Below are 26,027 nucleotides of genomic sequence, written 5' to 3' on the forward strand. Positions count from 1 at the left end.
TATTCTGAGTTTTTCACGGTAATATAGGAAAAGGCTGTTATAGGAATTACCAAAAGATTCCCCCGTGAAACAATTTTTACAATCTCTTACAACATATTTTTTTGGAATGCAGGGATTACAATAAAAAGTCATCTAGAGTTTCCATAATTAAAGACAGCTTTATAGCATGAGATAAAAATGCAGTGATTGTTGACAATTGTTTGGCAATGCTTTTGTTTATGCTAACAAACATTGTGAACAAGGTGCTATTTCTGGAGAGCACTCCATATCCTGTTATCTGGAAAATGCTTGAATGGTCAAGCTGACATAAACAGCTCTATCTCTTCCCTTCCCTCAACTCATTAGCAGATGTATGATACACTAACGGCACATGCTATTTCCTATATCCTGGACCTTTTGTTACTGAAGCATCTTAACAAAAGATTTGGGTTCTCGACTTTAATAGTACTTCTGTTTCAATTTTGTAAGTAGGACTCTGATACAGACTCTCTCTATGCCAACTCAGAGCAAGCAAATGCCATTGCTTTTTATATACTTTCCGTTCTTATGGGAAAACAGAATAAAAGAAAGCAAAAAATTACATTCTCTTGAAAGTCACCAGATATATAAAAAATAATGTGTATTGTCCTCACATATTAAGCACAGCAACAGAAAAATCTAACTTATAACAGAAACGCTAAGAAACCTGGAAAAAACTTAGTAATAGTGTATAACGAACAAACAAAAAACTGCTGGAGAACCTAAAAGCACGAGTTTTGCCTTTCAGAAGAACGGTGGTGGTCAAAAAAGCTAACCAGCTGTTAACGTAAAACTTTTTTAATTTAAATTTACGATTGTAATGCTCAGCATCTCTCTTTGGCATATATCAAAGTGCTAGTAAGTACAGAATGACAGTGTTTAAACTTAATGTGACAAATTAAAATATTTCAAATAAATAAAAATGATGCACCCTGATGCTTAACAGACAATGGGTTAAAAAATAAATATTATAATGCTATGTACTGTAATAACCTTCAGCATTAAAAATACTGTAAATAGAAATATTTTAAAGCATTGGTTTTACAAATTTGTAAGAGAAAACTTATCCTCCACATCTAGTCTGACACTGTTGCACATTAAAAAAAAAAATTATCTAGCAAACAAGCAACATTTTCTGGCAAAAAAGCAGCTGAAAACATCAATTTTGTGTGTAAAAATATAGCATTCCCTTCTAGACGGCACATCTCACCAAATAAAATTTGGTTGTAGAAAGTGAGATAAAGTGACTAAAAATAAGAAAGCTATCTACAAATAAAATAATGCATTTAGTCAGATTTTCTTGCTGCTATTTTAATAAATTTATGTAAATTTAACATTTCTGACAATCTGTCTTTTCTAGAAAATAATTTCAGGGTGCTGTATCCAAAGGGTTTGTCAATGACAAGGATGCCGTGACTGCTAATTCTCCCAGACAGAGAGACGTATTTGCATTTCAGTGTGTTATCTTGCTGAGCATTTCAACCTTGCCTGTAACAGAATAGCTACATTTCAATTTTTAAGAGTTACATGATCCTGATGTTTTTTCGTCCTCCTTCTGAAGGACGAGCCCCTGCTGGTGCACATATCTGTATGTTAGCAATCCTATTCATCTGTTTCACACAGACAATCTATTCATCTAATGTTTGAGGGGTTCTATTAACATGCAAGAAGACTCCTTCCTGTCTTACCTTTATCTGAGTGATGTTTCCTTCAAGTTCTGTAGGTGCCTGGAGCTTCCACTTCTCCTTGCCCTCCAAAGCCCTTACGCTCTGATGGGATCCTGCTGCTTTCCTCCACATAGCTATTCTCCCTTTGTTAGTACCAGCTGCCAAGAGACCTGCCATTCACAAACATTTTAGGCATTTCATATTTTAAACTTCAGAAAAACAAACCCACATTATACAAAGTAGCAGGCAGCCTAGCTGTGATTCTAAGAGAGAAGCCGCCTTCTAGCAGCATGCGTCTCTCTGCCTTCCTGTAAACCAGCGTCCTATTCCTGAACTGGAGAAACTTTCTGGAGAAACACTGGGAAAAGTTTCACATGGCAAAGCCCATTTTCTAAGCTACCAGGTGAAGTTGTCTTTTAAACGTATCAGACAATGATTTCATTTTAACCATTTATTTTTGAATAGTTGGTTTGGTAGTCACCATGGGCAAGTCACCATTGAAAACCACTCTGGCAGACACTAGCTATGCCTATGCTGGCAAACAAGCCATACTGGCATGGGAGTAGCTCTGTAGAAAACATCAGTTTGAAGGACCTGACGTCCACACTACACATGTTTGGTGAGTTCTACTTTGCATTAGCTCTAGTGGGGGCTTGTAGACTGAACACCCATGACACGCTGGAGCGCATTAGGTGTACTCCAGGAGAATCTCTACCAGTTCAGTGTCATCAAAGGGAATCCAGCTTGTGTGCCGGGAGACAACTCCCTACTGAGACAAAGTGTGGTGAGTATCGAATGATCTCATTGCACCTTCAAAAGCACATTCCTGATCTGAACTAAAACGCTTTGACATCACATGCTGTTACTGAAACCCTCATTAACAAGGCAAACATACTGAAATGACTACAGGGCACGGAAGGCTTAGGTTTGACAAGGTTTAGGATCTAGAGATCACAGCTGCCAGGTTATTTCTTACCTTTCGCACTGCAGTAAGAAACACAGTTAATACATTCTCCTCCCTCAAAGCCAAATTGCACATCTGGGGAGAGCACATAGTTCTCGCCTCGGTCCAAATCCCAGAACCTAAGGTACACAAAACAAGAGTGCTAACAATGCTTTTCCTTCCAGGTGTCTTGCTAAACACAAGCAATAGGATGCTGTCCATGGCATTAATTTGCTATTTCCATAATGCCCAGATCATTCAATTTTTAAAATTAAATTGCCAGCAGCTGCCTCTGGAATGTGAATTTCTTCACAATCTCCTTCCTTTTCCTTTGACTTTTTAATCTGCAGCACGTTTTGTGATATTCCCCTATGAAGAAAGGTGTCAGAAGCAAATCCAGCTTTAAGAAAAAAAGAAAAGAAGTGAGGTCTCGTAATTTTCTTCCTCCCTACTTATGCTTCCTCCTCTATTTTAAGAATATTCCTTGGTTAACCAGTAGTCCTTTGGATTTCAGATTTATTTTCTAGAACTAAACACTATCATCAAACATATTCCTTCTTGATACTTGGTCTTCATCACATTCTCACAAAATTAACAGATGATTTTGTCTGAAAGTAACAGACAGATGCTCAAGAAAGTGAACTACTGATGTTAATGGAACACCCCCGCCCCAAAAATAAAACAAAGTTAGAGGAAACAGGGAGAGCAAGTCAACAATGGAAAGAACAGCAAAATGGCTAACTTTTTCACACAAAAAACCCAAATGGATATATTTTCAGAAGAAATCAATAACAGCACTGCCTGAAAAAGTAAAGTAACTAGAGAGAAAGATATAGAATTATTTTTTGTCCTCAAGGAAACAGATTTTTTTCATTTCATTTCTCTATTTATTTTGAGAAATGAAATTAGAAAATATTGGTAGTTTTTTCATGGGTAAAAAAACTCAATAGTTCAGTAAAATACACAGTGCGTGCAGACTGTAAAAAATTCTAGCTGGCACTTCTCATGGGCATCCAGAACAGCTTTAAAACATAATTCTTACCTGATGACCGTCTCACCTAGGGCTGTAACAACAAGGCTACGGTCTATTAAAATGATGTCTGCAGAATGACCTATCTTCCCACTCAACTTCACCTGTTAAGCGTAAGTAAATAGATAAATTTACAGAAGGTAGGCGGAACACGCGAAAAGGCAATAGCATCTGAATTGCCTAGTTTGGCTAAAAAGTTAAAAAGTAACTAGAGCTGCTTGTCAGTTCAGACAGACACATAGTTTCTCTGCATCAAGTATAGGATGTAAAATTTAATAAAAGAACCCTTGTAGTGGGTAAATTAAGTAGGTAAGGAGTTTTTTGTCTTGTACTAGGATCTTCTCTTAGAACTTGGTAAAGATTGCTTTAAAGCATGAAATACCAAAGCTCACTTCTAGTCAAAAGTAAGTAATGATTAATAAGAAGTGGACACTCCCATAATACACAAATGCACAGTCTTTTTCGATTTTAGATAAAATGAAAAAAAAAGTCTTAGGAAGGTGAAGGTTTGGGCTCCATGCTCCTGAGCAGTGTTCTCCAGCAGTACAGTACTTTATTAGCCAAGGTCATTATAAGTCCTGGATGAGGTCAGTTTGGTTTTGTCCCTACACAATAATTTTGGGCTCACTACATTATTATTTGTGATTTGTTGGTTGTTATTTTTTTTAAAAGCTTCCTAGCCGTTGCAGCTGTGAAGAATGCTTTCACAATGTGAAAACAAAAAAAAAATCTGTCAGCTTTGCAGACAAAGACAGTATCACCAAGACAATATCACTATTCCTACTAAACTGAAGGACAGAACAGCTCTGAGCAACTGATGATAAGACATTTTAACAAGTATTTGATTATACTGGAATTTTCAACTCTTCTCTAATTCCCTAAGACAAGGTACATGAAGTGTAAAAGGATTAACACAGGATCAAAATGAAAGAAACTCAGAAAAAACGGGAAGGCAAGATAAAAAACCATCTTTCCAACTTCAAGAACACACCACTCTTCCACTTTTAAAAGAGTGTATATTCACTCAACAAGGTGTTACCTGAGAAAGAAAAAAGAGTTGCTTCATTTGTAAGCTAAAGAGGGATAATAAAAAACCCTAACAAATACATATAAAGATTAGACATTGCAGCTTTACTGTGTTGTCTGACTCTTACCTTCATGAGCTCTTCTGCCTCTCCCTCAAGAGTAATTGCATGCAAGGACAGCTGCAGGTTCTCTGTTATAACAACTAAAACATCTCTTTCCTCCATGAAGAGAAGCTTTTGGACCAGACTGTCTGTGGACAACACACGCCTCGTCTTTCCTTTCTCATTCACATAATGCACAGAACCTGTAGTATACATATAGTTTTTAGTCAACAGTTTTTAGCTACAAAAAAAATCAAAGTTGCTGCTTTCTACCTTAATAAAATATTCCTCAAGTGCTGAAAAGATAAAAAATAACCACAATTCTTTTGTCTTCTAGTTTGTCTCAGGATAGAGACTACAACAGTTGACCAGAGCAATAAAACAAAACTTACTCACTTTTTCCCCATCTAGGAAATCCAGAGAGGAATCATTTCAATGCCATCATTTAATTTTAAACAAAAAGTAAACTTTCTGCATATGTGTGCATGAATGAATGGCTTCTGAAATCTTCAGTACTGATAGTAATTTATGAAAGAAGAATGGCAGCTAAGAATTGGTACGATTTATAGCAGAGTCTAGATTATAGAAATCTGTTCTATGAAGTTCCTCATTGTTTAGAAATACTCCACCACAAACAGAAAATACAGCTTTTCTACATTAATTTCACACGCAAATTGAATAGTCTAAGAACACTGACAACATAGTTTGTGACTTGGCAACTACAGCACCTATCAACATTCTATAAGCCATTATCGTTTTGTTAATTTGTAATACTCTATAAATCATGCACAGGTCTACTCAGTGAAAAACCCTAGAATTAGTGTAGCAGCTTGTAAATGGTATTACAGAAATCACCCAGACAAATTAAATCACTGAAATCTGACAGATGTCATGCCACACCACATATATAATTTCTTAGCAAAGCATTTCAAACTAGTGCAAATCCAAAAACCCTATGAAATGAAATAATATTTTCCCCCAAAAGCTGAAGTAGAAAACACAAATGTATGAGAACAAACACTAAGGATCCATGCTAAAATGTTGCACCCAAGAGGCAACGTGATGTATCTAATTAAAAAGAATTACTTTTTAAATTTAATTTTAGTTTTGATTTCCAAAACTTTGCAAATATATCATCATCCTCTACATTCCAACTATAGAAAAAAAAGAAATTCAAACTCCTCTCCCACCTCCTCCCACAATGCTACATTTTCTCCCTGAAACAAAACACTGAACAGATAAATTCATTCATCTCTCCTGTTAAATCACAGAATGGTTTGGGTTGGAAGGGACCTTAAAGAGCACCCAGCGCCACCCCCTGCCCTGGGCAGGGACACCTCCCACCACACCACGTTGCTCCAAGCCCCATCCAACCTGCCCTTGAACACCTCCAGGGATGGGGCAGCCACAGCTTCTCTGGGCAACCTATGCCAGGGGCTCACCACCCTCACAGACGAGAATTTCTGCCTGAGATCTCATCTCAATCTCCCCTCTTCCAGTGTAAAACCATCCCCCCTCCTCCCATGGCTCCCCTCCCTGATCCAGAGTCCCTCCCCAGCTTTCCTGGAGCCCCTTTAGGGACTGGAAGGGGCTCCAAGGTCTCCCCGGAGCCTTCTCTTCTCCAGGCTGAACCCCCCCAGCTCTCTCAGCCTGTCCTCACAGCAGAGGGGCTCCAGCCCTCCCAGCATCTCCGGGGCCTCCTCTGGCCCCGCTCCAACAGCTCCGTGTCCTTCTGCTGTTGGTGCCCCAGAGCTGGAGGCAGCACTGCAGGGGGAGTCTCACAGAGCGGAGCAGAGGGGCAGAATCCCCCCACCTCGCCCTGCTGGGTTGTATTGATCTTCTCACCCACCAGCACCCCCAAGCCCTTCTCCTCAGGGCTGCTCTCCATCCATTCATCCCCAGACCGTACTGATACCCTGGATTGTTGGAATAGTTCTCCAATGTAGCATTTTCTACCACACAGATACCTGTTTATTGTAGTAATACTTTGCAGTAACTGAATCTCACTTTTATGGCATCTTTTACAAGAAACGGACAGTCCCTTGATTTTATTTGCCATCTGAAATTGTTTCCTAAGTTAAATTAGCTGTCTGTACTTGGATATCACCATAGAAAGTATCAAGTATTTCACAGGTAACACTACCCACTATTCTGAAGCTATTTAGGCAGTTAGGGAGAGGGTTATAGCTTTCTGCATAACTTTAAGGAAGTTTTCACGCTGTATCACACAAGAGACTAATCTCAAAGGTTAACAAGTCTGAGCTAATTAAGTTGAGCTCTCAGAGTTAAATAACTGAGATTCAGAAGACAAAAAGCAGTAGAAAGCGTCTGCTGTTTAGGAAATACAAAGGGCACCAGAAGATTGTTATTACTCATGACCTAAAACATCTGCAGTAAAGACAAACAAGGGTGCTTTCAGTAAACATATCAGGATGACTTCCACTCTTCAGGTTATGTCCCAATACCTGTGCTGGGCTCCTCCAATGCTCAGGAATGAGGACAGTTCTTTGTGCTCATGGAAAAGCCTCCGAAAAATTGTTATCAGTTCAGGTATCCTCTCTTCAGATAAGCATCTCATGTAACTTATTACCTGAACTGCGTTGTTTTACTGCAACGATCAGTGTTCTGGAAGCATCACAAAATATCTAGACTAAATGTTTGAAACTTGAGAGGTTTTTTTTCCATTTTGTTTTGGGTTTTTTTGAGGAGCTTAAATGTTTATTTAGTTTTGCTTTACAAGACACTATTGTCTTTACTCATATCTCTTTTGAGATATTGAAAAGCATGCAAGAAGAACGTGGGGGGTTAATTCATTTTTATTAAACAAGTTTGGGCTGAGAATCCACACTTCAGAGGAAATTTACAGGTCACATTTGAACCCTATGAAAACTTTAACCAATTCAGAAGTTATGACAGATCACTAACTCAATTAAGAACTGGGTCCAAAATGCATATGCCCAAATCACCCTAGGCAATGAGACCTCTCAAAAGAAACTGTGTCATTTGACCGAAATTTGAAGTGTTTGAAGAGGAGGCCCAAGAAAGAAGATGTGAAGGACAGCCACCTGCAGGATACGGACTTTGTCCCTAGATGGAGCTGTGCACCACCACAACAGCTGCTCAGAAAGTGAGGATGTAACGCACAGACACGCAAAGATTCTCTCCTCGTCCAGTTAAGCGCCCTGTACCCCTTTCTCATTTAAATGATTCATATCTAGTAAAGAGGCTTGCAACTCGCAAATCAAATGATCTGCAAAACAAACACAGCCGGACAATGCCGCTCCTGCAGTCCTACGGAAGCTATACTGGTGTAAGTGATGGGTCTCACCCTTTGTAATGTAAACATGGAATCAAACTGTAACTGAGCTGCAGAACTAGCCTTACTTAAATGTTTTTCGGAGTAGTTAACACTTGAATTGACAGGATCACGTACTCAAATCATGCAGAAACATACTTGTTACACTACTTGTCACGTACATTCTGGCTCCTGTCCAAAGAGCTAACAGGTTAGAGAGGTAGAAGGCAGCAGGAGAAAAACTAAGGTAGGAAGAAAATGAGCTGGGAGCAAACTAGTACCCAGAACAGTAAAAGGGAGAAGAAAAGGCAAATGGCAGCAAAGAAAACTAACAAAACAGATACTCAAAGACTTTTGTAGACTGAAGCATCATTTCAAAGCATGAGAAAAAAGAAACATTAACAATTTATTTTTAAAGGTATGTTCTAGCAGCATTTGCGTATTTCTATTAAAAAAAACACAACACACATTATTTTGAAGCTTTGCACAAACTGCTGATAACTTCTAATTTCATTTACACTTAGGTGTTAAGAGATCACTTTCACTACACTCACTTCTTCAGGAACCTGACTAATCCATGGTGCCCTTTTGGAGGGCACAGACTAATCTATGGTGGATTGCCCATGGACTAACCTATGGTGCCCTTTTGGAGAGGACTCACCCTGAAGATGCTAAGATATTAATAATTTTATTAATTTCTTCTTACCAAACATTCTTCAACTCCTACGAATACTCTATGCTGTTGGATATATGAATATGATAGATATATGGACATACTCCAGATGCTGGATACATGAAAACAGGACTATCACGCACTGAGCTATATGGAAGTATTAAGGAGACAAATTTCCAGCAGACTGTAAAAGTAGTTTTGCTCTTACCATCTGTCAAAGTGATGAAGAAGGACAGTCCTTCCTGGAGTCCCATTTTCAGAGGTGCTCCTGTTCCAGCTTTTCTCCAGTTAAACATATCCAAGGCCTTCTCATCACCACCCACAGCTGCTTTTGCCAGCTGTACAAGGTCCCTGCAAACACAGATACTTAATTTCCAATTCCTTACATAGCAGAGTACTTTCCATATCAAAGAATGGATGAGTAGTTAATAAAACATATTGTAAAGAGAGAATAAAGATGTTTCATACACTGGCTAGAAAAAGGACATACTCAAAAAGATGCAAAGTAAAATTTTAATACTAATTTTCACTTGCATTTTGCCACCTTTTTTTCTGTAACCATTATTATTTCTACAGAGATGTGAAACAGAAGTGGCTCAGACAAGGCAAATCCTTTTTTTTTTTTTTGCTACAGCTGAGAGGAAAGAAATAATAATGTTTAAGAACTGACTTTTAATTTAATTACTATTGACAATAATTTAATGGATAATTGTGTTTTCAGTGTGCTTTCTGCTTTTCACAATCAGCAACACTGCTAATTAGAAGAATCAAAGGAAGAAGAGTCAACAGCAACATAGAGAAAAGTATGGGCAAAAGGAAGATCTGTTGGTGCACACAGGACCCAAATAGCCAGCTACTACAGTGGGAGAAGAACTTGTAAATGAAGGGCAGTTACGAGAAGAACTTTTTTTATATACGTGTGTGTGTGTGTGTGGATATATATATATTTTAAAAAAGGTTTGCCTGTGAGTAGGATTTTCTTTCTATGGAACAAGAAAGACCTGGTCTACCAGTGCCTTGAGAGGGCACGATACTTACTCGCCAGGAGGGGGTGGTCGAAAGACACAGTGGGACAGACATTTTCCATACTCTTGTTTCAGCAGGGCAGGACCCTGCACTCTGCCTCGCTGGTCCATTCGCCACAGAACCAAGACACCATGCTAGAAAGACAACAGTTAATTCATTACACTGCCCACCAATGAGAATCCGGACTCCAGCTACTCAGTGTCCATAAAAATAAACATTTTATTGACAGAGCAACACCCTTGCTTTCACTTAGTTGACACGTACCATTACTCTCACTTAAAACTAAGCCACAAGGAATAAAAATTATCTTTAATATTATATTATTTGCTTATTTAAAATCAAGTTATCTAAAAAAGCTTGTCGGTCATATCCATTCTTAATAAAATGACACTGTCAGAGGAATTATATGGAACAGCCTTGGCTTCCTCTGCAAGTATCATATGCAAACTTTTGTTTAGGTAACTCCCTTTCCACTTTTTTCTTGCAAGGAGTCTGAATGCTAAAAGGAAAGATATTGAGATAAAGGGTAGTAAAGCATAAGATATGCATCCCTGAGTAAGCTGGAATGTTAAGATTATTATTTATTGTTGTTATTACGTTAGTGCTTAGGGAACCGACTTGCATTTGGATGCCCTCTGTGTAAGCGTTACATAAAGAAACCAGCAACGATTTGCACTATCGAGTTCAATCTCTTTTTTTTCATTAAGATAGATAACAATAAAGTGGTATCATAATTTGCTCTGTTTTTCTTTATTGTTTTCAATGGCATATAGTCTTTCTAGAAGTGAAAGACTAGTAGCAGTGGTAGCTCTAAACACTTATTCTTCCCAATTCTAATTAGAAGCCACACAAGATGCAGCTGAGGCCTTCCAAGGTAATACTTCCTTCTTTTTTTCCCTAAGAATTAAGAATCAAAGTTCTAATTTCTTTTCAGCATAAGATGATAATATTTATACCACCCCAAACTGCTTATTGTGCAGTACTGTCTCTTACAGCTTCAAGAATGCAACACAGCTGTGCATCTGTGAAACTGCTGTACTCCCCTTCCAAGAGGCCGCTTGTGGTTCATACATTGTTTGCAGGTTACCTCTGGACATCACAGGAGCCTACAACCTGAAAGTTCATGTCCTGATGGCTCCTCCTCTCGCTTCTCCCCCAGCTTTAAATGTCACCAAATTCCAGGGATCTCAACTAAGAAAACCTGCACCATTTATAAGCTGGAGGAAAACCCTGCAGCTTTATAAAGCTGCTGACCTTCCTTCCATCCCATTCTAGATATCCCATCCTGTATCCAGATAACCTACTTGCAAACCCAGTTCTGAGTTTGGAACACACGAGATTAGAAATAAAAAAGCTCACTACCTGTTCTAAGTGCAACTGGTTATAGAAAAGATGCAGAACTGGTCTGTGTTCAAATGGTATTTGAAAAGGACAAAGAGCACTGATCTTATGTTCTATAAGATTTATGGTATCCTGTATCTTCCCAATCATTCTTAACAACCCAAAGCTTTAGCTTCCTGTCGTAAAGGCTATTTGCCTTATAAATAGGCTTTCAGTATAGAAAGCACATAGATCCTTAGGATCCTTGTGTGTAATTGAAGCCTGGAAGTCATCCGTGTTATTTGTTACTTAAAACACAAATTAAGAGCTTCTGATTTGCACAGCATCCAATTCCACCTCTCAGAAGCTATTTTCAAATAATTTTCTTGCAACTCAGGATTTATGATGACTGGATGTTCTCAGCTGAGCACTCTCAGTTATGAAGTCCCAGTGAAGATCAAACAGAAAACAAATCAGGGCCCAAATATTTATCTTCTTTCTAAGGGTATTCCTCTAATACAAGCAGAATATGATCCTGGCAGCACTCACCTAATGGAAGTTACCTGAATATAAACCTTCATGGGAAACATTTTAAAAATAAACTTATAAGCTATTGGGAAGAGGCAGGAAATGATGCACAGCTATGCTGCACATCAGAGCACAGTACGAGACAGGGAGCGTGCAAGATGAGGGATGTGTGAGCCCTCCCAGTGCAGTACTGGGCAGAGCCACCCTTGGAGCTGGCCGCAGGGCCAGCTGCGTGCCAGAGCTGCTGTGTGCCCAGCCGCACAGGCCGGGGCTCTGAGCAAGGCTGAGCAGCTCAAGCTGGCCACTGCGCACGGCTGCAGGCTTTAAAGGACCTACATGTAATTGGCCAGAGACAGCAGGGAGCACCTTGAACTGCGCTCAGCTGTGTGTTTCACCGACTGCAGAGGGTAACACAGCTATTTTGCAATAATGAACTCTTCCGAGTTAAACCGTGCTGCTGTTGCGTCTATTGAGGTTGGTCTTTCCAACTACAGCAACTAAAGCTACGTGCAACTGAAGAGGGCCCATCTCAACACATGCTTAGGTCTTGTTTTGTCATGTTAAGGTATTTCCCTGAAACCACTGCTTATTCTACTTTGATTAATACTCTCATCAGAGAACCAGTTAGGATAAATCTACAAAATTCGTAAGTTTGCCTATAGGAATGGCTATATCTGTTTTAAGATGACTTCACTGCTGTGATCTGACACCAAATAAATCCATTTGAAAAAGAGTTTGTTCATAAACATAGGGTCAATGTAAGCTGTGGCTACATTAACTCCATATAAATAAGGCCTCAGTTACACTGTGTGTCACCTCCTTTTGTCTGAGCGGCATCTACTCTTTTCTAATAAAGAAGAGGATAAATTCATTTTTTACTCAATTTTTAATTCCTGCATTTCTGTTAAATGCAGCAACAGAATTTTAGAAACAATGATTTACCGCTTCTGCCTCTCACTTCTATAGATAAGTCATTTGCGTCTTACTTATATAGGTAAGTTATTTGCCTCTTACTTACATAGGTAAGAATTCTCAAAGAGGAGAACTGAAGTTCTTAGACAAGCTCAAGTTTATATCAGGGAAAATACAGAAAAACCCACCTTTTTTTCTTTTATCATTTGCTGACTCAAGAACCGACAAAACTAGAGTCTTCTATTAATACTTAATCCTGAATACTAAATATTCAATAGCTAGTTTCTCATTACACTATATAAAAAGATAACCAATCAAGAAATAAAGACTGTCACATTTCAAGTATTTCCACAACACATTTTCCGTACAACAAGTTTGACTCATTTTTAGAGTATTAATAAAAACAGAACAGGAGAGATTAGAATAGGCTTTTTGTACTCAAGTGAGCATTGCTATGCACTCACTACGGATTAATATGTTGTAGCTGGAACTTGATTCTCAACACCTCGGCTTTATTCCTGAATCTGCCAGAAAAAATTGTGCATAGACAGGAGCAAATAATTCAAATTGTCTTTGCCTCAATTACCCCATGCATTAAATAGCCTTAAGCCCTCATCTACTGCTCAGGATATACTTTTAAAGATAAATTAATAAAATTACAATGAGTACTGTAGGAAAAGCTAAAATACTGAGATTTGATTTTACTCCCTAACAGTTTTAATTTGTATCTAAAGCAAGGAAGTTTCTCTCCCCTGCAACTATCCCTTCCCCTACCGATCCATTCTATAATCCCTTCCCATCAGAGGGCGTGCAACACTATGTTCCACAACAAACACACATTTAGCATTTCAACTACCCACCCTATCGCCAGACACAAGGCGGGTACCATCTGTACTCCAGTTTAGGACCGTAATTTTGGCGTCATGACTTGGTGGTACAGCGTGGTGCTCCTTGTCTTGTTTATTAAGTATCACAACTTCTCCCGTCTCCCAACCTGCTGCAAGAATGGGTCGGGAAGGGTGCCAGGAAAGCGATGTGACCTGAAAGCTTCTCTCAACATGTGCATCAGACACATGTTCTCCCTGCAAATGGAAATAAAGGGCACGCTCAGTACAATGGAAATTCAGCACAAGGATGCAGCTAAACCTTCAGACTTGCTTCCCAGTCAACAAGGTATTTTACTGCAGTAAAGGACTGGCATGTAATAGAGCATTCTGCAAGAGATATGAAGTGCCTACACAAATTCTCTTTGCAGCTATTTCATGTACATAAAAGTGTGCTACAACATACAGTACGTCCACTTGAAAACTGCTAATGAAAACACAGCAGTGTCAAGTGACTGCCTCACTCTGCTTTTCCAGGCTATCCTTCCCTCACAGCATACATGAGCAGCTCCCATTGAGTATCAAGCTTTTACCCCTGTATGAAGGATGAGAAGGCTTTGAGCACATATGAAGGTAAAAAAAATAAATTTTTGAAAAAAAAAACTAAAGCATCTCACTGAGGACACGGAATAATATAATGCTTTAACAGCTCTTAAAGCTAGACCCTCCTCTGTGCGTGGTTTGCAATAGTATTTCAGGCAAGTAATCTAACCTAACCATTCTATGTATTTATTTTTCCATTTGTAAAGTTTGGATGACCACTTTTCACGATACACTTTGAAAAATATACATTTTATACGCTACTCATATTAACAGACTTAAACGTTTCCAGTAAGTCTGCTGCTAGATAGCTTGTAGTACCATTTCCCTAAATGGCACACTTTTTCTTCCTGAAAATTATGCAAACCATAGACCTACGCAAGCCTCTTGTGTAAAGTTTAGAGTATGCAAAGGAAATATCTGTCTACAGGCAGAAACCCTGCTAGGAAACAACCTACTCAAATGGAATAAGCTGAGTGTAGCAAATCAGCTCAGTCTCAAGGTGGAGGAAAGATTTTTTTTTTTTAATTTCCATTTCTTAGTTCATTTTATTCACTTAGAGTTTTTAAAAAAAAAAAAAAAAAGGCAGCAGCATGTGTCCATTTTACTTATAAGCCTGAAATTCTCACGCTATGAGAAGTAAAAAGCAAATCAGTAGCCACCACAAACAAGACTTAAATACTGTAAAAATTAAATTTCAATGGAAAGATCAATTTAATTCACAAAGACCTTTTTATAAAATACATATAATCAGTAGCTGATGAATCTGACATGTTGTAGATAGCACGGGATATGGATAGTAATTAAAATCCAGAGGGAGGGATTCAAGGAGCATAAATAATGCTGCAAATATATATATATAAAAAAAAAAAGTGAAGTTTCAAAGCAGCAAAATGATATCAAGCTGAAAAGCAGAGTTGCTGATTATTCACCTGTTCCAGGTAGATATCCACACAGCCCCCAGATGCTGTGCTGATGGAAGCAACTGCCAGGAGCGGATGAAGTGGGTGCCATGCTATATGAGAAGGGGAGGCAACTGAGTCAGGAGCTTCCGTCCGATGATCCACGTACACAGCCATGACAGAAGCTGTCACAGACTGCAAACCTGTACAAGGAAAACAAACATTTCTAATAGGTATTTCTAACTATGTACATATATATATACAGTATATATATGCTATATTATTTATAATATATATAATAGATGCAATAACAAGTATTCTTAAAAAATGGGGGAAAACAGCATCATCTTGTTAACACGCACTACACAGACAGGAAAAATGTCGAAGTAGCATTTTTAAAAAACATGGAGGAATACGGAGCCAGGTAGTCTGCAGATTCACAGTGCACATAGGGTAGTACCAATCTCTCACCACTGGCTTGTGCCGCCTTATTTCAGAGTCCTCTGAAATAACTCAGAATTTACCAGAAAGCTAATTGCCATACTTCAAATCCAAAGATGTCAATTAATGTACCAACAAGAGTGATTTTATGTGGTAAAGTCTCATATCTGGGCCTTCAAGGAGTTTTAATAGTTGTCACCACTTCGGATCTTGTACTATTGAAATTATGCAAGATTAGTTTAACTCATACTATCTGTTAATCTACATTTGAATGAAAATACTCAAGAAGTGCTGTTGTTTCAAGGAAAAGAACCTGAAAGCAACACTCTTTTCAGAGTTGTGTGTCAGAAATTGAGAAAGTCACTAATAGTATTTAATAATTTATATAAAGAGACGGTCTTTGCGATTTGTGTTGTGTGATCTTATTGGCTTGATTTCAAAAGAGAAACAGCTGGAGAAAAAAACCCTCAAGAGTTATTAGCAAATAATGCCAAGACCTGGTGAAAAAAAAAACAAACCAAACCAACAAAACAAAAAATTGTGAAAGATTTAAAAAGGCTTCCTTGACATTTCAGGGAAAGAGACTTTTTCTTCTGTGCAGCTAAACAATGAGTTAAGAACCTGCAGGCACACATATACACCGCAGTTAGATTTGCCTAAGTCACCAACTGGACACCGCTGCAGGATGCAAAATGGACATAAACAGACTCTTGTTTTAAAGTCTATTTATTTCAAATCTTTTGTCAGTGCTTAAAATAAGTATTTTGCTTTATAAGGCTGTCTCCCCCCACAAAAAAAAAAAATTACATTCAGCACCTTTGACTACAGAGATTAAAAACGTGGGTAACACTTTTAAATAAGCTGGTAGTTCTGCGTCTTGCCTCTCATATTACAAAGAGTAACATGAACTACCAGACATCAAAACAGAAACAAGTGCAGTTAGCGTAATAACAAGCAATTTGATATTTCAACAAGATCCATTAACCTTTACCTTTACACCTCTTCAAAATCCTCCACATTCTCATAGCGGCACATAGTTCTAGTTGTATTGCCACAAAAGAAAACCCAACAAACGATTCAACTAAAAATTGGTTTTCATCTTTATTTTAGGGTTTTTAATAGTTTTCTACATCTCCCGTTCTGCTCCAAAATACTGTACCCATTCTACCACTTTTGTTCTAATTTCATCTGTTTAATTTTGCTCCAGCAGGCGAAGAATTTAGTCCATATTTGAATATAAGCTTTAGATGGGCTCAAAATTTGAACTAATAGAGAAATTCACTTCAGATTAAAACAAAAATTTGAGATGCCTAAATGAAAAAAAAACCAAAACACCAAACACATTTGGTATGAACTAGTGGTTTTATCACACAAAACCACACAGCTGTAATGCTTTTTCTAGAGCCACCTTTTTCTGCTCATAAGTGTTCCTTGCATCTGTAGTCATAAATATTACTTATGATTATTCAGCTATTTCAGTCCCCACCAGAGAGGGAAGAAAACAAGTTTGTCAAGCTTACAAACTGCACCTCTCAATCAACTCACTAATGGCTACATCAAGCCACATTGTCTGCTTTGCCACAGGTCAGCCTGTTCCAATTAGGATACCTATAACTAGCTATCCCTTTTGGCATTAATAGGCAGCAAAAACAATTTCACAATCAATACTGTATATATTTAAAAAAGCAGGCTAGCACTTACTAAAACAAGATTCAGTGATACTGCGATGTAAATTATGGACAATCCCTAATATGAAATACTTTTCACCATCTCAATAACTATACAAAATTATGCAGGAGACTGCCACACACAAATAACTTACTTATATAAGTGGATTACTCAGTTGTGGAAAAATCACTAAACCAACATTCAGTTGCTTGGTGTAATCTTGGGAATTCATTATTCACATATTTACTGTTGCTTCAAGCTCATTTATTTACACTCTGTAGCTTTGACAGATGCCTCTTCCAAAAAACCTTCAAGGAAAAAAAGAAAAAAAAAGGTAAACCGAGTAGGATTACATTTACAAATGATTCTGGCACTGCATGTTCTATTTTTTCAAGGTTTAAAGAATTTCTGAAAAAGTTAGCCATTTTGAGGATTGGTACAGAACATGACCAAGTCCGGAAAACGGATCTCAGTAATCACATTAGGTATGCTATTCTGTCTTTGGTGACAATTCTTGAAAAGCTACTTTTACGCTCTGTGTGACAACACTGTCAGTACATCCAGCATCTAAGGGGCGCTGGTTACGATTCGGTTTGCTATTCTCATGGAACCGCTACGGCCACCAGAAACCCCATCACCGAGCATGTTCACAAAGTGAGTTTTCTATACGCACTGCCATGATGTTTCCCTCACAAGACCTGACAGCCACCGATGCAAAACCATATTTTTTTCCCTTATAATCCCTACCTATAAGAAACGCTGGCTTTTTAAAATTTTAAAATGTTTACGATACCCCAGAAAAAAAAAAAATTAAGAGTGCAAAATGGAGTTATGCTACAAACGGATGGCTAACGACTAAATACTATTTCCACTCACTAGTCAAACAGAAAGAGTAAATAGTAAAAATCTGATTAAACCCCGAACCCGCACCGAGACGGACGGGCCCGGCCGCTTCCCCAGCGATTCCCCTCCTCGTGGGCCGGCGCCTGGCCCGGGCCGGAGCCGTGGGGCGGGGGGCGGCCTCGGCCGAGCACCACGCAGCAACGGCTCCGTGGGCCCGCCGCAGCCCGCCCAACAGCCGGGTGCCGCCCGCCCCCCGTGGCCGCGCCAGCGACCCCGCTGCCGCCCGCCGGGCCGCGAAGACGCCGGCCAAGCCGCTGAGGGCTCCCGGTGCCCCCCGCCCGCTTCTCACCCGCAGCGCGGCCCCGGCAAGGCAGCGCAGGCCGCGCTCGCTCCGAGAGGCTTTGCGTTACCCCTGACAACGGGAGAGCCCCAGCGCGGAAACTCCCGACCCGCAGCCGAAGAGTAACGGAAACAACCGAAGCGGCCCGCGGGCGCCGCCGGAGAGAGCCGAGCGCGGGAGGACCCCGCCGGGACGGCGGCGAGTGCCCTGCCCGCCCCCCTCCTCGGGGCTCTTTCGCCCCCGAACGGTGCCGGGAAGCCGGGTCCGGGAGGGAACTGAAGGCGCCGCTGCCCCGGGGTAGAGTACAGAGGGAGGGCTGCCCCTTCCCCGTCCGGCCCGCCGCGGGCAGGGAGCCACCGCCGCGCTGGGACATCCACCCGCGGGGCTGCGGCTGGCGAGACCCCAGGCGGCCTCCAGCCGAGCTCAGCGCCCCGTGAAGGGACCCGCGAGGGTCCTGCGCTAACGGGGGTGACGGACCATGCCACTCGCCGTCCGCCTGGGAATCTAGACGCCATCACCCGCACCTCAGGCCCCCGAACACGCATTAAACACCCACCGCAACCGGGCAACCCAGCTGAGGCTTGGTGAAATGTAAACGCCTATTATAACCCTGTGTGATTATACAGCCCAGAGCTCGTTAGCTCTTTCAGCGCTTCTGCGGGAGAACTGATTTGGTAATTTTTTTTTAAGATAACAGCCAATTTTTTTTTCTCATAACATGGGCACCAAGATAGCCCCGCAGCAGGCATGGACACAGCTCGGTGCTGGGCCTGCTCCCAGCCTCAACAGCCAGCTTTACCCAACACCACCAAGAGAGACCTTCAAGACCCAGACCTCGCGCCGCTGTGAGCTCCACAGTCATCTGCAACTCCTCTGAAGCGCCACACTGCCACACAAACAGATGAAAAGCCACCATACCCCTAGTACGGCTGTCACCAACAGTTTCTGCATGCGCTGACTGATGTTGGCTCTGGACACGCGTAACGTGTTCTGTCATTTTTGTGGTGTTTATGTGATGTGCTGCATCTCTTCCAGAATTTAAAGACAGGCATTAGGTAAGGAGGCAAAACACTGGCTTTAGACCTTCTGGCTACAAGCTCAGCAACTCCCTCTAGAACAAATTGTTTTCTGAGCAGCAGAACTTACTGCTTCCTGTAGCTTTTTATCTCATGCTGTAATTAGCCCTTACAAGGCATCAGCTCTAACGAAGTCATTTATGGCATCTCTTCTTGGTGGGTGCTTGGACATGGAACACCACCATTAGCTCACTCAGGTGCCACTCCCAAAGCAGAGTCAGCAATTCATTTTTTAGCTCCACCCAGCTGACTACCTTCACTGTTTGTGCACAGAGTATTTTTGAGATCATCAAACTTGAAGTTGTGTATTTGAGCAGACACCTTGCTTTTGCAGACAACCAGGCTAATGAGGAAACTGCTGCAACTGGCCAGCAGCAGCCTCAATCAATCATCTAGTCTATCATCCCTTTCTGGGCTGGAATAAAAATCTTTAAAAAAAAAAAATAAAAATCCCACTGACCGTCTCTGCTCAAGTGACCAATTTTACAGCTTTCATAATTGTCTGGTTCAACATTACACAAATTTTTGCCCAATAACTACATATCCCTACTTGTGCAGGCTTAGCTGGAAATTAAAGTTCCCTGCCCTCTGGATAGTCAACAGAGAAGTCCTGCTATAAAGTGTTTATATCCTAAATACACAAATGAACAGGGCATCCTGGGATCCTAAGATCTTCCTTCCTGAGTACTACACTCATAAAAGATACCTAACAGCTCTGAGTCCCTGAAGTCCCAGGACAGGCAAAGAACCAGCTTCAGCAGTGCAGATGAAACGCATAGTGCATTTCATCCCTTCTTCTCAGGGCTTGACCTCAGACAGTGAGGAAAAAAAAAAAAAAAAGTTTCACGATTAGGTGCTTCCTATTTAGTAAGCCATAAAGGATTAACAATAGAAGTCTGACCTTCAGTTTAAATCCTTTTACCTGAATGGGAAAGAAATGCTTTAATAACACAAAGATCATCCGTTATCATTTGCCAGATTAAACAATTTAAGAGCCTTTTAAGAACAAATGAATTATGAATGAAATGTAGTAGCTTTTAAGTAACCTAAAAGGAAAATACAGGACATTAGTGTAATGATCACGTCCATTAGATGCAAAATTAAAAACACCTCAATCTAAAGCAGAAATATTAACTTTGTTCTTCTGGCAAAAAGCTCAGCATTACTTGTTCTATTTCTATTAAGTATGTAATTTGTTATTCATACCTTAAAATACACAGGATGTGCAACAAATCCAAGTTAGTGTTCTTGCCTAGCCTAGAAAACCATGGCAACAAACACTGAAAGATTATTTGCATTTTGTAACCATGCAGGTCTGCCAAAGCATGATCATGGACCCTCCCTACTATTAAAAAAGAACAAATGAAAGTTCAAGTGTCTTTTGACATCTCAACCTACCCCCTGGCCCTCAGCTCTTGTCCAACTCCTTTTCATTCAGTCTGTCTTTCACAAACATTTACACACATGAGCAATTTCACACCTTAACAGTCCACTTGAGGCAATGGTGCTATTCAAGCATATAAAGTTATTTACATACAGAGAGAATGGAAACCTTCCACTCTGAGCTCCTTGGGGCTCTGAACATACCTTCATGTCTCTTCACAAAGTACCATGGAAATATATGGCATTGTAGACACGGAATGCATCATTTCCTGGTTGTGATCTAACCAAACAGCAGAAATAAGCTATATGATCTTGTGCTACATTGTAACAAAACTGCAAAATACTCTCTCTACAAAAAAAAACCTTTAAGTAAGATGTAGATTTAAATGTGCTCTACAGTGGAGACAAGACCATTAAGCATTTTGGCTCTTTTTTGTTTACAAGTTGCATTTATAGGAATACACTTGGTTACTCACAGCTATGCTTTACAGCACATTTATGGGAGATGACACAGAGCCCAAGGCATGTTCAAGTTTAGTTCACCATCATGATTGTTTGCACCACTCTCCATGGGAGCCCAATCTTCCAGAATTTAGATATCACCATAAAGTTCAAGTTGTTAAGACATTAATTTCAAAGCTATGGCTTATGAAGATTTTCCTCAGAGGAGGACTAAGCCATCCTTTCCTGCTACGAGAGTCACAAAGTTTCAAGAAAGGGATGCCCCAATGTTCTTTCCACAAAGAATTTATTAAGGGGAAAAAAAAAAAAAAAAAAGTCTCACACAGTACCAGCTATAAGATTTTTGGAAATCGTTCTTCCTAGCAGTTAACATGAAGTTACTACATAAAAGTATCAGTGAACAGTCACTAGTAAACAGGCCAAAACATTAGGTTAGCAAATGGAATTCAACCCCCTTTAATTCACTACATCACTGAATAAAGGTTTGTAATCCTGGAGACAGTTTAAAAAAAAAAAAACAAAACCAAGCAACAGCCCAGTTAAGGGTACCTACACAGTTGCAAACCTAAGGAACACCAGAAGCTGCAAAGATAGCAGGCCTTCCTGGGAGGTTTCACGTTCATAGCTTCATGTATGTTATTTAGAACCTACACGAGTAAGAAGTGCATTTCCAAGCAAGCTGCCAGGGCGGGGAGCACCTCAGTGCTCTGGGCCCAGGACCCCGCTCAGCCCCAAGCCCCACAACATGGCAACCCAGTCCCCACCAGCTGCGGCCAGCAGAGCCCCGGCACTCAGCCACGCTCCCTGGCATCACCTTTCTCCTTCGAAATTGGCAAAGGATACCCCATTGGCAAAACGGGGTAGTTTCTTTAGTCGATGCCAAGGAGCCACCAAGTTCACACCGTAAAGGGATGCTCTGTGCTGAACGCGCAGCTCACGGAAGCACCTCCCCCTGTCCCTGCCGGTTCCGCGGTCCGGGAATGCACAAGGAGCTCCAGCCTCAGGGCTCACGCTCCGACTAGCGTAAAGGAGCGGAGGAACCTCACACCACCCGGCTGAGGCCCAAGCCCTAGAACCCTCCCACACACAACCGCCACGCACACACTAGACAAGCCGCCCGCTCCCGGCAGCTATAGACACAGCGCCGCATGCAAATCACCCGCGCTTGACCAATAGAATCCTGGGCCACGTCCAGGGACCCTGGCTACGTAGCCCTCAATTGGTCTTTCTCTTGACCAATCAGTAGCCAGCTCTCGGGTGTCATCTCGCCCTCTGACGGACACCGGCTGCCGCCTCTTCCTCTACGTCAGGCTGTCGTCACGCGCCCCGCGCCGCGCTTATGTTTGGCTTGCGTTGGGGTCCCGGCCCCGCCTCCCGCCTCGCTCCCGCTCGCCTCGAGCCAATGGGGCGCCTCGTTTGCGGTGCCGGGGTGGGGCGTGCTGGCGCGCTCAGAGGGGCTCGCGCGCCGCGTCCTGTCCCGCCCCGCCCCGCCCCCTCGGCCCGGCGCAGGCTGAGGAGGAAGCGGAACCGCCGCCGCCGGAGCCCGCCGCGGCCCGCAGCCCATCGGGGCCCGCTCCAGCCCGGCCCGCTCCAGCCCGGCGCGCCGGGGAGCTGCGGCTCCAGCCGGGGACGCTGAGGCCCAGCGGGGAGCTGGCGGCGCCGGGACCGCCGTCTCGGAGGAGCCCGGTGAAGAGAGGTCGCCTCCGCGGCCGGGAGCGGGGCTGCCGCCGCCGGCAAAGCTGGGAGGGCCGCTGGGGTCCGCGGCGGTGGTGAGGCGCGCCGGCCTTCTCCGAGCTGGCGGGTTGGGGGCGCAGCCTGGGGGTGCCTGGGGCCGCGGGTGCCGGAGGAGCAGGGGCAGCCGCCGGCGGGAGAGCTGGAGCGCGGAGGTGGCGCGGCGGCGTTGATGCGGCAGGTGAGGCTCCGCGGGGCGGGGGCGGCCCGCGGGGTGTGCGTGTCCCTGGGGGGCCCGGGTGTCCCTGGGGCCCGGCCCGGCCCCCTGGCCCGGGCCGTCCATCAGCGAGGTGCGGCGGCACCGGGCTCTGCGGGGAAAGCATCCATCCCCTGTGAGGAGAGCCGGGCTCTGGGAGGAGGCGGCGGAGCGCAGGGGCGCGGTACGGGCGTCTGGAGGTGCAAAGCGGCCGGGTGGAGCGGATCTTCCCATTTGGGAGAAGAAGGAAAAGCAGGTGGGAGGTGAAAGCCAAAGCAGAAGTCAACTGAAAGGGGCGAAGGGCGTGCGGGGCACCGCCGGAGGGGGCAGGTGAGACGCTGCGGGGGAGGCGGGCAGGTCCTAGGATTTGCTGCCCTGGTCTGGTAAGTAACTATCACTAAACTGGGTTTCTTTGGTGTCCCCCTGCTCCTTGTTGGGGGATGCCAGTGGATGCATCACTCAACTTGCAGTAATAAAACTAAATTTGAAGTCGAGGAGATTTAAGCCTTAGTTAAGTGAAGTGTTTGAGCACAAACTGTCACAGGTGGAAGATTTCTGCCCTCAAAGTAACCGAAAACATTGCAGTTTTTGTTGTGTGGAGAACAAGTTTGTGTTTGTAGTTAGGGACCTGTCAGGCCAATAGTTAACCAAGTTTTAAAATGAGTTTAGATCCACAGTTCAAATCAGTTTATTGAGCATTTGCAAAGAATGGAACATTGCCCAGTGTAATTCGGAATTGGTGGATTCAGCGGTTTAGCTGAAAATCATTAGAGGGAAAAGTATCATTTTAATAGTAGGAATGCAATCCATAAATAGTAATCGCACAATTTGCACACCATACAATGCTGATGCATCTTGTTTATTTTAAACCACGTTCTTGTTGTCAGCCTAATCGGTAGGGATTCCATTCTTCATTTGTGATATTCAGAATTTCCTTCTCTTGTCGGTTTTTATCTTTTTCCCTTAATTAAAGTTGGACTGTGGCTCCTGCGCTAGTGATAAGGCAGCTGCAGTGCAACTGCTGCTTCTTTCTGTTTTGCTGGAAGCGGTTTCTTTCTTGGAGGTGGACTTCTTTTAGGTATGGTGTCAGTAATATTTTGACGCTTTTTGAGGAAAAAACCCCCAGTTGTTGGGTTTCAGCAGATAATACGATTTAATGCCTTAAGCTTTTATGTGTGTCTGGCATTTTGTTCTAAGTATTTTAAAAAAACCCCAACTTTAGAACCGAGAGGATTTATGAAGTTTGACACAGGGTGAGTGGTCATCCCGGCGGCCGGTCCAAATGTCAGGTTTGGAATTCAAGTTGTCCTGTGACACCTCTCAGAAAGCCCAGGAGCGCTCCTCTAGCAAATGATGTTTTAAAAGTTTTTTGCCTGGCCCGGAGGCCGCAGCGCGCGTGGAGGTGAGGGGGTGGGAGCCGCTGCAGCAGCCTGCAGGGTTTGTTGCCCTTCAAATTCACAAGAAGACATGGTAGCAGGGGTCGGGCTCGTCGGAAGAGCCGCGGCCGGGGCTGCTGACAGGGCCGGCGGGGAGCGGGCGCGGAGGCCCGGCCCGGCCGCGGTGCGGGGCGATGCTCGGGGCGGAGGGAGCGGCCGGGCCGGGCGCTGCCCCGCGGGGAGCGGTGCGGGGCTCCGGCGGGAGCGGAGGGGGGGCTGGAAGCCCCGGTAGCCTCGACCAGTCCCAGCCCCAGAGACACACACACACGCACAGAGAGGAGGAGAAGCCGCCGCCGCATCTGGGAATATGAACGCCCCCCCCGCGGCAGGTCGGACCGCCTCGGCTCCATGGTGAGGAGAAGGAAGAGCCCCCCCGGGCCCGCGGAGCCGCCGAACGGGTAGGATGGGGGGCGAGGAGCCGGGCCGGCCCGGCCGCGCTGCCCTGCTCTGCGCCGCTCCGCCGGGCTCGGCGGCTGCCGTTCCTCTCGGCGGCTGTCGGGCGCTTCCACACGCCCGAGTTTGGCCGGGCGATTTCTCCGGCAAAGGCGGCCTGAAGCCCTTCGGGAGGGTGCCGGAGGGCTGCCGGGGGAGCCCCGCCGCCTTTTGGGGCGGTTTGGGGGGGGTTCCGGCGGGGCTTTCCCCCTCCCGCCCTCGGCACAGGTTGTTGGGTCGGGACAGCAAACGAAAGGGGATTTAGTAACAAACAACGGCGGCCATGTTGAGAGGAATTTCTGCAGCTAAACTTCTCCCCTCTCAGCCCAGGGATTTCTCTGCCTCTCTGGGGGGCTCCCCGGCCTGACTTTGTGCCCCCCTCTCTTCTCTCTCTCCCTCCCAACAGGATGACAGTGAAACTGGGAGAGAGCAGCGGGGAGGACGGGGTGAAAAAGCTGGGCAAGAGAGCAGGAGGAGATGAGGAGTCCCTGGAAGAAGAAGGGGCAGGAGGAGGAGGAGAGGCAGCTCCAGGCAGCAGCAGCACAAAGAAAGAAGAGAAGATTATTAACAACAACCCTAACAGCAGCCCCCCACCGAACCCCAGCTTATCGCAGGCCCCGGCCTCCCTCCAGCCCTCCCACAGCCAGGACCAGCATCATTTTCTCAGGTCCAGCGTCAGACCTCAGAGCAAGAGGCTGAAGAAGGATTCCCAGGCATCCTCTTCAGTTGGCAGCAGCACTGCTGCAAAAGGCAAAGGTACTGTGTTTTGGCACCCTCAAAACAGGGGGGTGGTGGGGTGGGGGTGGGGGGTCACCTGTGGGTTTGGGGGTTGTCATTCTCCTCCTGTGGATGCCATCTTTTGTTTGGCTTTGGGGAAGGTGTTTTGGGGCTTGCTTCTCACACTAGCTGAAATCTTCTTTGTGTCCCAGGGCTTCAGCTTCTCTGCTGCCCACTGTCCTCTTCACACTTGGGAGAAATGGGGGGTTTGGTTGTGTATGTGGAAGAGAAAAAAAACTACTGTATTTCATCTCGAGTTTTAGGAAATTCCTGTATTTTGGTTAGGAAATTAGACTTTAGTTAGCCGTGTAATCAGGTTACTGCACTCTGAATTCTGTTCTTGGATAATAACAAAATATCCACTGGGTGCTAGTTAA

General features: G+C 43.4%; 2 protein-coding genes across 9 annotated transcripts in view; one reads left to right on the plus strand and one right to left on the minus strand.

Annotated features, from left to right (window-relative positions):
* Window positions 1–22,173, minus strand: part of IFT140 (intraflagellar transport 140) — a 93,193-nt gene extending 71,020 nt beyond the window's left edge. The window contains exons 1-10 of one of the 5 annotated variants that reach the window (XM_063343525.1): window positions 21,893–22,173; window positions 17,129–17,282; window positions 14,896–15,068; window positions 13,400–13,621; window positions 9,792–9,913; window positions 8,962–9,104; window positions 4,813–4,988; window positions 3,671–3,762; window positions 2,662–2,768; window positions 1,707–1,855 (exon numbers count right to left, since the gene is read on the minus strand). In XM_063343525.1, the coding sequence (XP_063199595.1) occupies window positions 1,707–1,855; window positions 2,662–2,768; window positions 3,671–3,762; window positions 4,813–4,988; window positions 8,962–9,104; window positions 9,792–9,913; window positions 13,400–13,621; window positions 14,896–15,042 (1,158 nt within the window). In that variant the 5' untranslated portion in view covers window positions 15,043–15,068; window positions 17,129–17,282; window positions 21,893–22,173. Of the gene's footprint in view, window positions 1–1,706; window positions 1,856–2,661; window positions 2,769–3,670; window positions 3,763–4,812; window positions 4,989–8,961; window positions 9,105–9,791; window positions 9,914–13,399; window positions 13,622–14,895; window positions 15,069–17,128; window positions 17,283–17,904; window positions 17,990–18,166; window positions 18,794–21,092; window positions 21,109–21,892 lie in introns of those variants that run through there. The other 4 variants (XM_063343527.1, XM_063343524.1, XM_063343528.1 and 1 more) reach the window with 4 other exon arrangements.
* Window positions 22,174–22,544: 371 nt separating this feature from the next.
* The window catches only part of CRAMP1 (cramped chromatin regulator homolog 1), a 48,302-nt gene continuing 44,819 nt past the window's right edge, over window positions 22,545–26,027 (plus strand). Inside the window, exons 1-3 of one of the 4 annotated variants that reach the window (XM_063343564.1) lie at window positions 23,338–24,083; window positions 24,228–24,792; window positions 25,280–25,629. In XM_063343564.1, the coding sequence (XP_063199634.1) occupies window positions 24,749–24,792; window positions 25,280–25,629 (394 nt within the window). In that variant the 5' untranslated portion in view covers window positions 23,338–24,083; window positions 24,228–24,748. Of the gene's footprint in view, window positions 22,991–23,337; window positions 24,084–24,227; window positions 24,840–25,279; window positions 25,630–26,027 lie in introns of those variants that run through there. The other 3 variants (XM_063343565.1, XM_063343566.1, XM_063343563.1) reach the window with 3 other exon arrangements.

Source organism: Chroicocephalus ridibundus, chromosome 8, assembly GCF_963924245.1.
Source record: "Chroicocephalus ridibundus chromosome 8, bChrRid1.1, whole genome shotgun sequence".
Taxonomy (NCBI): domain Eukaryota; kingdom Metazoa; phylum Chordata; class Aves; order Charadriiformes; family Laridae; genus Chroicocephalus; species Chroicocephalus ridibundus.